At 36.7% G+C, this 11,672-nt stretch overlaps 1 protein-coding gene across 5 annotated transcripts in view; it reads right to left on the bottom strand.

Annotated features, from left to right (window-relative positions):
* Positions 1–248: 248 nt before the first annotated feature.
* The window catches only part of LOC308653126 (transmembrane protein 45A-like), a 151,693-nt gene continuing 140,269 nt past the window's right edge, over positions 249–11,672 (bottom strand). For all 5 annotated transcript variants that reach the window (XM_081301583.1, XM_081301584.1, XM_081301585.1 and 2 more), the window contains 3 exons: positions 10,222–10,406; positions 4,614–4,759; positions 249–392 (listed from right to left, as the gene is read on the bottom strand). In XM_081301583.1, the coding sequence (XP_081157709.1) occupies positions 299–392; positions 4,614–4,759; positions 10,222–10,406 (425 nt within the window). In that variant the 3' untranslated portion in view covers positions 249–298. The remainder of the gene's footprint in view (positions 393–4,613; positions 4,760–10,221; positions 10,407–11,672) is intronic.

Here is an 11,672-nt window from a genome sequence, read left to right as displayed (position 1 = left end):
TCCACAGGCAAATAAAGCCAGTATGTTTCATATTATGGACATCAAATGATACATGATGTGAGAAAAGTCACTCTAGTCCCTGAATACCATGATGTGCATGATGTACAAATGAACTTACTACCCAAAGTATTTTCAAAGTTAAAGTACTAAAACTCCCATACTTTAACTAAATTAGAAATACAAACCACAGTCATCCTCTGCCTGTTGATCTCCAGTAAAAGGTCAAGAAACAAAACCATGAGCAAAGACAATGCAAAAGTGAATACGTTTATCTAGATAGGCTAGATGCCCATCAAAATCACATCTCCTCTTCTGATTCTTGTTCTTGTTCAACATTTTTTAGGAGTCCAACTTCTGAAGGGCACTGTTTTTTAAGTCTACATTTCACCAACCTGAGGAAACAGAAAACCATCTCTGTTAGATGATGTTTAAAATAAAAACTGAGGATAGCATATATCTGTAATGCAATAACCACCAGATTTTTTTGTGTGTAAATAGGGGAAGCAACACAAAAAGGAAGATTGTTTTTATATGGCTTTAGAATTACGTGAACATGTTTGTAGATTAAATCAGGTTATAAGTAAAAAGATAACATGCGACTTTAAAATGTGGTATGTGATTGTTTAGTTGGGCATCAGAAGATAACTTTGATCATTTCTAAAACAAACAAGAGAATTCCTGGCTTGCAGCAAACCCAGATGAAACTGAGATCAGTGGCGCTTCTCCATCAGTGATTGTAAAAGCTATCAGTGATCGCAAAAGAGATGTCCACTCCTGTAAAGGATAAGCAGGAAGCCATCTCCTTCCCTAGGGCTGGCACCCAAGGCAAGCCCCATGCCAAGTCTAGCCTAGAATTCAGCCCCCATGTCCCTCTTCAGAGACATATTTCTCTGTAGGGCACAGGCCACTCAACTGCATGTTATGGCTCTGTCCATAATGAATTAAGTTCAGAGAAGTTCTCTTCACCCCGTGACCATGTTCATAGGTTAAGAGAATCTAAACTGGGTTTGGGGGAAGTAGTGATGACAATGTTTGACACTTGAAGATCTGAAGCTTCTTAGTGGCAAAAGCCCCACAGGCTCTTCGGTATTCTGATGTTAAAGCAAAAGACTACTAATAAGAACTATGCGGAGCTTTTTAGGTGCATCAATAAAAGATAGCTTCCAAACACTCTCAGAATTATGCAAACAAATTTAACAAATCAAATCATCAAAATCATTTTCCTTTTATGAAAAACTTCACTAGCTTACTCACATCTTTATCCTTATTTTCTGCTTTTCTTCTTCTGATGAAATTCTGGTCTTTCCTGTCAATATGACATGGTTTTACCTGTGCTCTGGATCCCACTAAAGCTTTATAATAGAAGAAATGTTATCGTGTTTGCTCCTGGACCACTGTCTGGTACATAAAAGTGCCTTGATACACATCTGGCAAGGTAATGCCCTTTGGGGTAATCTGCCAGGAGTTCACATCTCCCACATATTCACAGTGGTTGATTTTTCAGTCACTTCCAACTTCGCAGTGACTCCTCCAGCAAATAACAATAACTGAGCAGTATCATAGCATCTGTTTGTTGAATTGAGAGCTAAGAAGAAAACCTGCTCAAAATCACTTGCCTTGGTGGACTATTGATGTTGCTCCCACTGTCCTCAACCCTTTTAAGTCATGGCACTCATGAAAGGTTAATTGCTGTAACAAGTCAAAGGCATTATTTCCACATTGTACAACTTCAATACATGTGAAATGAAATGGATTAATCCAATAGTTTAGTTTCTGAAGACTCTCGTAGAAAATAAAATAATTCATGGCTGCTTTTTACAAATTATGTAAAGGTAGAGAGGCTAATGGCTCCTCCTATTACCTATTCCTCCTCTTTGAGTTGTATAGGCTGTTGCTAAAAGCCAACTAGCTGAGGCTGTTAGACACCTTTATCAGGCTCTGTTGGTGTCTGTAGTTGTAGGTTTTACACATATATAAATAGCCACCTGGGGCAGATTGAGAGATGTGGAATAAGGCTACTATAATGATGCAAATCCCAGGAACTCAGGTCAGTATATGTCTACATTTTCCCTCCCATATACTCTCTCTTTATTTAATATGAGAAAGATTAGAGCTGAGACAATGGGTGCATTTCCAGGAAACTCTCATATGAATGCAATTCCAGCATCTCTATTTTCTTCTTCAAAAAGGCTCATGTGAATCACTGCTTTAAAACCTGTCTATAAATGCCAATACTTCCTTAGCCATAGAGAGGGACTCTTAATTGAGAGATGTTTAAATGTGAGATGCAGTTAAAGTTAAGTACATAATAGGATTCCCAAACAGATAGTAGACTTGCAAGACTCCTTAGCCTGAAATTTAGGACTGGATTATCCAACCTCACTGAAAGGAAGCACTAAATATTCATGATATTTTAAGCAATTGTTTAGTTTATATCAAAAGAGTTCAGAAAAACTGAACTCCTGGTCTTATTTTTCCAGGAGCAATAAGAGAACAAAAACTGAAAAGCAAATATAAAACATGATTTCTGAGAAAATGAAGCTTATATTTAAGTAGTTCTGAAACAGATCTATTAAAACAGTAACAAGTGTTTATTGAGCACCTACTTTATGTTTGACAGTATGTCAAGAAGTATGGGAATATGAAAATAGTCTTTGTCACAAGGAGATACAATCTAGCTATCTAATAAGACTAACACATTAACTAGTAGTCAACATCACCAGATAGGTCACAACTGTTAAAATATCTGGTGGAGATTAAAGTGATATAAAAACTCAGGAAAGGGAGATGAACAAGGGCTAGAGGGATCACAGAAGCATCCATAAAAGAGATGTGTGTTTAACGCGGATATGCCAGGTAGAGAGAACTGCCTGATCAAAAGGATTGGAATAGCATGCAGCAGGGAAAGGGAGAGGTGGAAAACTAAGAATGGAGTTTCTGGTTTCCTGAGAACAGTGAGTGGATAAGAAGTTCATTAGACATCTGAAGGTTTCTGAAACAGGAAGAGACAATGGTCTTGCTCTGAAAGGGAACTGATATGAAGTAGAGAATTTCCTTGAATTCTGGCACTATTCCAGAAAAACTGCCCTGCCCCTAAGGAAATGAGATCCAGGTGTCAGCCTAGAATAACAATAATGGAAGAAGTCAAATTTCACTCGGTGGCAGAGCCCACCTTAACAAAGAGCTCATCATATCTGGGGTAGTAAAATAGTAGCAGTAGAAAGCGGACAATGAGAAAGCAGAATCTCTGGGCACCCAAAGCATCTCAGATCTCTCATTGTAGGTGTCTTCTCCTGGAAGCCCATCAGAGACATCTTGGAGTTAGGCAAGGGAAGTTTCATGAATCAGAGCCCTAGTACTAGAGCCACTTCAGCAATAAAGCACAAAGAATCAGGCTGAGACCCCACCAAGCCTATAGGCAGCGACTGCATTCTAGAAATCTGGAGAAACTGCTAGATGTGAAGTATTGGATTAACTAAAATTAAATGTGGACCTAGCCCCAATTCACATGCTCAATAAGTAGTGGCTACTATATTGAACACTGTATATATAGAGCTCTGCAGGGATAGAACATTTCAATCAGCACTGAAGTCTGAAGGATGAGGTGCTGGAGCCTTCATAGCTGGTAACTGGGATCAACCAAGTCAACTGTGACTTGGCTCTAACTACCTTATAAAGAGGAACCTTAAACACCCCATCCTTATTCCTACCTATTTTCAAGCTGCAACTTAACTTTCAATGGTGAGGAGCCTTCCCTGAGCTCCAGCAGTATTTTATTCTTCCACTATTTCCATTTGTTGTATTGCATTTCAATTGTCTCTCTCTCTCTAATTTAGTCCTAACTAGCACCTAAAAATTTCTCATAGACATCATCTGTAATGATGATCTCATTTAGGTATTATCATTATCCCAATTTTGCAAACAAGATGACAGACATATTGTGATTAAATAATTGATCTGAAAGTTATATGGTTATATTGTATGCATGTACAAATATGTAATAACAAATCCCACCATTATGTACAACTATAGTGCACCAATGAAAAAATATGGAAAAAATAATTGGCCTGACTAATGAACTAATAGGCAGCAGAAATAGGAATATATATTCTGTTATATTGCTCCTTACCTGTTCATGGAGTGTTGTATCAGGATTCTTGTAAAATAAGTGTATTCATTGTTTAGAAACAGTCAATGCCAAGTTAACCAGGCATTCAAATTTAATGGGACTCATATGAGTTGGTCAAAAAATGGCTCCAAGCTTAAGAAATGCTATAATTTAAGGGTGTATGCATAGGTAAATAGAGGAATCACTGCAGGTGGGAAAGAGGAAAGAGCATACACAAAGACATGGAGACTCTGAACAGTGGACATGACACTGGTGCATGGGTCAAAGGCACAGCAGAGATACTCTTGAGCTATTCCAACTGTTAAACCAACACAGATTCTTTCTATTGGCAATTTACGCTTACAGACAATTTTCTGCAATGCTACCCTGTCTTATGGGATTGTAAGGAATAAAATACCTTTTGAATTTTAAGTTCAACACTATCAAGTCTTGATGGTCATATATCAAGGAATGGAACTTTCATAAACAAAATTCATTAACTTACCAGGTGATAAAAGCATAATTCGCTCCAATGACAATGAAGGCCAATGCGTAAAGCCAACAAAAGCCTACAGAAAGAAGCATGATGTTGTCATGATCTCGCAGATCCCATGCAGTATGTCCACCAGGGGGAAACAGGACAAAACCAATCTGTAATTTAAAATAAAAAGCACACATTAAAATAATGAACCATATTCCCAAAGATTGTGCACTTCACAATGCCTGACAACTAAGATAACTCCCATTATCTCCTATGTCACAGAGAAAACATGAGATGTTTCTGCCTGTCTTAATAATACTGACAATATCTACCAAGTCACAGTTTTGAAAAAAATTAAAAGGACATTTAATGATCAATTTTCAGAATATGAACAGAGATCATCTTTGAGGATGGGTGGTCTTTCAGAATGTCCTGAAAGACATATTCTATATTGTACAGTTTCATAATGCTATTTAGAGTGCAAAAAGGCTTTAAAATAAATAAATGCCCACAGATTATACTCAATGGTGAAAAATCAAATACTTTCCACCTAAGATCAGGAATAATACAAAGTTGTCTGCTTTCATCACTTCTAGTCATCATTTTACTAAAAAATTCCAAACTGAGCAATTAGATAAGAAAAATAAACAGAAGATATTTTTTGGAAAGGAAGAAGTAAAACTATCCATATTTACAAATGACATACTATCATGTATAGGAAATCCCAAAGAACCTACCCCCCAAAAAAACTATTAAAGCTAATAAATGAGTTTTGCAAATACAAAATCAACATACAAAAATAGTTGTATTTTTACACACAATGAACAATCCCAAAATGAAATTAAGAAAACTATTACCCTTACAATAGCATTGAAAAAGAGTAGGATGCTTAGGAATAACTTTAATCAAGGAGTCACATGCCTGGGGAAGTAATTCGGTGGTAGAGCACTTGCCTAGCATGCAAGAGGCCTTGGGATCAATCCCATTACCTCAAAAAAAAAAATCAAAGAGGTTCAGGACTTGAAGATCAAAAACTATACAACATCATTGAAAGAAATCAAAGATCTAAAGTAATGAAAATTATCTCATATTCATGAACTGGAAGCTTCATATTATTGAGATTGAAATGCCACCTAAAGCAATCTACAGATTCAATGCAATCCCTATCAAAATTCCAATGGCCTTTTTTGCATAAATAAAAAAAAGTTGATCTGAAAATTCATAGGGAATTGCAAGGAATCCAGGATAACTGAAAACAAAAAGAAAAATCAATCAAAACAAAAACATTGAAAAAAGAAAACCAAAGGGGGAAGACTCACCATTTTGATTTCAAAATTTCCTATAAAGCTATAGTAATCAAAACTCTGGTATTGCCATAATGATAGACTTAAAAATCAAAGAAACTAAACTGAAAGTCCACAATTAAATCCATGTATCAATTGATTTTTTAAAATATTTATCTTCTAATTTTAGGTGGACACAATATCTTTATATTTTTTTTAATGTGGTGCTGAGGATCGAACCCAGTGCCTCACACATGCCAGGCGAGTGCGCTATCACTTGAGCCACATCCCGAGCCCCTCAATTGGTTTTTGACAAGGTGTCAAAGCCATTCAACTTTTGTCTTTCTTAAAGGCAAGGCAAGTCTGAGTTTTAGTTTGGACTCAGAATCTGGACAGTCATGGGAATAATCTCTGAGGGAAAGTGGGGTCAATAGAGCTAAGAGAAGCAAAGGAAACCATTGTCCCAAGTAGAGAGAAGAGAGAAGTGAGAACAAGAGATGCAGCTTCCTCATCCCCAGATTGTCCCTCACGCTGTCAGGAGGATGAGAAGCTTGGAAGTGACAAAGTAGTAAATGAGCTATTGATATATCCTCCCACACAGACACTGGAAAATGTGATTCATGGAATTAAGGGTCATGAAAGATTTTCTTTTTAGTTTTGAAATTGCATGATGTGACCAAGTTATTGAGAAAGCATTTTAAATGTAAGGTGTGGTATGAGAAGGAAACCATTTTTTGTAGGCTGGGAAGAAAATTCCCCTGTTTGCAGATTATGCAATCGTTTAAATATGAGTTATTAAAAAAACTAGCCACTCTGAACACTGGTCTCATGCAGTTCACATCTACTTACATAGGGTTCCAAGATTCCAGGTGGGCACTTTCTCTGATCTGTCTATATATAGTTTATGTTTTAGTATTGACCATACTTAGAGAAAAAATATGGTGAAAAGCAAATCACAACATAATATTGTTAGCTTAAGTCTTGGCCATAAATATATACCACACATACCAACAAGACATGAAAGCATAATAAATTTACCTACATTTCTAGATATTTTTGTTTCAGAGGAATCCAAGAAGAGTTACATTACTTCCTATCATTGTGTGTGTTTGTGTTGTATTAAATATTCACTCTTCTTTAAAGCTGCAAAATCATTTGGCTGGTCACCAAACAGGAAACTTGTCTAGACCTATTGGCAGGTGGGAAAACCTCCAAGTAATCAAAAATTTATACCCAAAGACTTTAACATTGTAGCTCTTCTTTGGAAAAGCATTGGGGAAAATATGAAAATATTATTTCTCTACCAAAAGAGCCAAGATTAAGCTGACTTATTCTCAGTTGAGATATAACACAGCTTATTCCTTCAGATCCTAAATATAATTAATCATTAATTGTTAACTGAATATTAGTTACTTTTATTAATTCTACTATTATCTTTATAAATTCTATTCTTCAAGTCTCTGAGTTTTCTCTCTTGCTCTTACTATTTTTCTTATTTGAATATAAATATCTTTAAATAAATTGATCTAGTAAATATATGTACCCTATAATTTGGATCTTAAATGCTCCCCAAAGGTCCATGTGGTAAAGGCTTGCTTCCAGGGTAGGGCTATTGGGAGATGGTGGAAGCTTTAGGATGTAGAACCTAGTAGGAGGTCTTTAGGTCACCAAGGGGCTTATCCTCAAGGGGGGTTGTTGAACCCCAATCCCTTCATTTGTCTCTCTTCCACTTCCCAACCATGAGATAACTGATCTTGCTCCATTACATGCCTCCGTCATGATGTACTGCCTCACCACAGCCCTAGAAGCAGCAGGGCCAAAACAAGTTGTAGACTTCAACTTCGGAAACCCCAGGTCAAAATAAACCTTTATCTTTACAGGTTGATCATCTCAGTCATTTGTTATAGCAATGTAAAATTGATTGATACAATATAGAATTCTGAACCCAACAAAGAATAGGTATATTTTCTTTTCAAATACATAGAGTATCCACTACCACTGACATCAGACTATGTCCCAAAGTAAGTCTTAATGAGACTCAAAACATAATTTCTGACCCTGGAGAAATTAAATTAGAAATGAATAAAAAGAATGTGTTTGGAAACTTAAAAGTGCACTCCTAGGGCTGAGAGTATATCTTAGTGGTAGGGTGCATACCTAACAAACACAAAGCCTTGAGTTTGATACAACACACACACACACACACACACACACACACACACACACACACACACACGGCAATCCTAAATAACTCATAAGTTGTAAGGGAAAGTACGTGGAAATGGCAATATTCAAAATTGCCCAAACAGGAAGTTATAGTACTATACAGAGGGAAATTCATAGCTGTAAATGTGTTTTTTTTAAATAGAAAAGATTAAAAATAAATGAGATGAGAAACATACTAAAAAAAAACTAGGAAAAGAAAAGTAAAAGCTTAAAACAAAGCAAAAACTGAAAATAAGAAATTGACAAATTCACAATTATAATATAAAACTTTAACAGCCACATCAATGTTTATAGCAGCATAGTTCACATTAACTGAACTATGGAGCCAACCTAGATGCCCTTCAGTAGATGAATGGATAAAAAAAATGTGGCATATATACACAATGGAATTTTACTCAGCAATAAGAGAGAATAAAATCATGGCATGTGCAAGTAAATGCATGGCCTTGGAGAAGATAATGCTAAGTGAAGTTAGCCAATCCCAAAAAACAAATGCCAAATGTTTTCTCTGATATAAGGAGACTGATTCAGAGATAAATCCGAAGGAAAACAATTAAGAATATAGACTCTACAAACAACACAACTTAAAGAGTTCCAAGAGCCTGACTTCATCCCAGAACAACCACTCACAACTGTTTGCTCTGAACCTGAACCCGGCAGACCTGGAGCTCATCGCTGTTCCTGATGTGCATTCCTATTCTGTGTCTGGCCCACAAGGATTCTTGGCCTGTTTTTGTTCATTTGACTCACCCGTAGTTAGATGGTTTTGGTTTTTTTTTTAATTTTCTTCTTCATTCATTATTTTTCTTTTTTTTATTTTCTAGAAGTTTTTTAAAAAATATTTTATCTGTCATTGTTGTTTCTGTGCAGCAGATCAGATACTCTAAGTCATGAACTCACTGTGTCTTCTCAGGTACAAGTTATCTCTTTCTAAAACATTTATTTTTAATTTATTTTTGAAACTATTATGCATGTACATAATAAAACATTCCAATCAAGAGGTGTAGAGTACATAACAGTGTTTTATGTGCAATTCTATTTACCCAGTTTACGTAAATGATAAGTAATCTAACAAGACAATTTCTGTATGTTAGCTGGTTAAAGTTATCAGTTATCAATTTTATCACATTATAGGCATTTGTCATTTTTTTGATAAAATTTTTCTTCAAAAAAACCCATGAATCTAGGCTCCTCCCTACCAGCCTCTGCTCCAATAGCCCTTCTACTCCCTCAAATATTTACATACCACAGCTGTCAGATCCTGTTTTGACCTTTTTTCTTCCCCTCACCTACCAATGCTTCTTTACTGTGAAGTGCAAATCCCTGAAACAACTTCATCATGTCATGTCCCTGCTCTCTGGCAACTTAACATCTCTTCTGAGAGGGCTTCCCTAATTAAAATACATTTTGCATCCATTCAAGACTTTCTTTACATATACATATGTATATTGGATTATGGTTTATTAGTCTCTACAAAATATATATGCACTAATTGGAAATGATAAATTTCAACAATGCACTGAGATTAAGGAGTGAACATCATAAAATAGAAAGAGCCTGGGATTTGGGGTCAGACAAAACCAGATTTATATCTTAGCTCCAATATTGTGTGAACCTGAGAAAGTAACCAGGTCTCTCTGAATCTTCCTATTGGTAAATTTGACACGATATCAGCTAACTTACAGATTGTTGTGCAAACAGGGTAAAATATAGTGTGTAAAAATTCAGTACAGTGGCCAATAGATAGTTGTTTCTCAATAAATAATAGTTTCCTGTTTCCTGCCTTCCATATGTTCCTAAGCTCACTAACCATTAGGCTGTAATTTGTTTTAGCATGGGGATCTGCTTTTGACTAACAGTATTTGCTCAGAGTTCCTACATAAAAGATATTTACGTGTGTGAGGAAGAGGTGCATACCCTACTTTCTGCCCAGCTGCTCTGACAATAACTCTACCAGAGCTGCTGTGCCAACCAAATAACTTGCCTTCTCAGAGACCCACATTTTCACTAGAGACAGCAAAGTGGAGGAAGTGTCTGGAGGTCTAGGAGAAAATGCCCCATTAAATGAGGACAGAAGTTATAGGCAGAGATGTCTGGTAGATTAGCTGGAGACCCTTACTCACCTGCCAGAACCAGCTCCCCTGTAGCAGGACGAAGCTTGACCGCAGGAGCTCCAGAAGTATATTTTTCTGTGTGAGGAACTCGATAAAGGCCATCAGGCCTGTCAAAAAGCTAACGAGGACCAGCAGCTGGTGCACAAAGATGTCCAGCATTTCCCGGCCATGAGTGTGGTTGTAGAAGATAAAAGCTAATAGAGGGAGGGGAACAGTTTGTCTTTGTCAATGAAACCAAATGCTGCCCACTGCTTGTCTCACTCCCTCTCTCTGCCCATAGAAGTTTCTATACACACAATTGTCCAAAAGAGCATGTCCCCACTGCTTCCCACAGGAATGCATTCTTGCATTTTTAGAGTCATTGTTGCCTTCTCAGAATGGAATATTTGAAATCTAATACTTTCCCTTCCCCAACCTTTACTCTGTCCTCTAACATACCATGACATTCTCCACTAACTATATTTCAAAGCACCATCTACACAAGATGATGAATAATAAATATGATAGGGCAGAGAGCTGTAATTAAGGTGACTACAGAGAAGAGCAGGCTGAAGCTGAAGCCTTGCTCTGAGGAACCAGCTCAGGGAAGAAAGAAATACATCCATAAGTCACAAGGGTGGACCTTCCAGGTATGACAAGTTCCCAAGACATAGTAACTAACTGCATTTTTCATTCCATGGACAAATTCCAGCTTCATCTTAGTCATTTTCATCAGATATTTGTTCCAAACATAGCAACCCCTGGAAAGAACAAGAACCACGCTTCTGGTTGTTGGCACCCATCTTTCATCCAGTCCTGTTCTTATAGAGGATTAAGCAGAAGTTCTCATCTTCAGATGTGGGAGGCAAGGGCAGCAGTTAGGGTGTAACCAACTTCTAATCATTTGGGACTTTTGTTGTTCTGTAATCAATCTATTTCTTACATGTGCAATAAAAAAATCCCTGAACATTTGCTTTCTCCTTTTTCCACATAGTAAACTGGGAAAACAACTGAATAAAACATTGTTTTTCAATAACCACTCAAAATTAGGACCTCATGTTTTTATGTGACTGAATTTTTGGACCTACTTATCACATAATTGCAGAGTTTTATTTCATTAATATTTTTAAAGGTAGTTAGTAGACAGTGAAAGCTGTTCTGTGGTGAGTTGCTGCCCCATCTCAGGATATTTATGCTCCTCTATGCTGAGTTCAGTTTTCATTCATAAAAGTAGAAATAATAATTTCCAGGACAACCAAGAGATAATGAAACACTGTAGGTGGTTCTTTAAGACAGATGTGAAATATGAATAAAGCACATTTGAATGACTATGCTTGCCCAGTTCTAAGTGAGTCAGTAAGGAAGGTCTTTGGCAACCTACGTAGGACACCAAAATACATTACGAACAATCACATCAAGATACCCATCAATCACAGTTACACCAAGACAGCAAAGATGTATTATTATAAAAGGTTACACTA

This window comes from Spermophilus citellus (genome assembly GCF_964194105.1).
Source record: "Spermophilus citellus genome assembly, chromosome: 7".
Lineage (NCBI taxonomy): Eukaryota > Metazoa > Chordata > Mammalia > Rodentia > Sciuridae > Spermophilus > Spermophilus citellus.
This window is presented reverse-complemented; position numbering and strand designations above follow the sequence as displayed.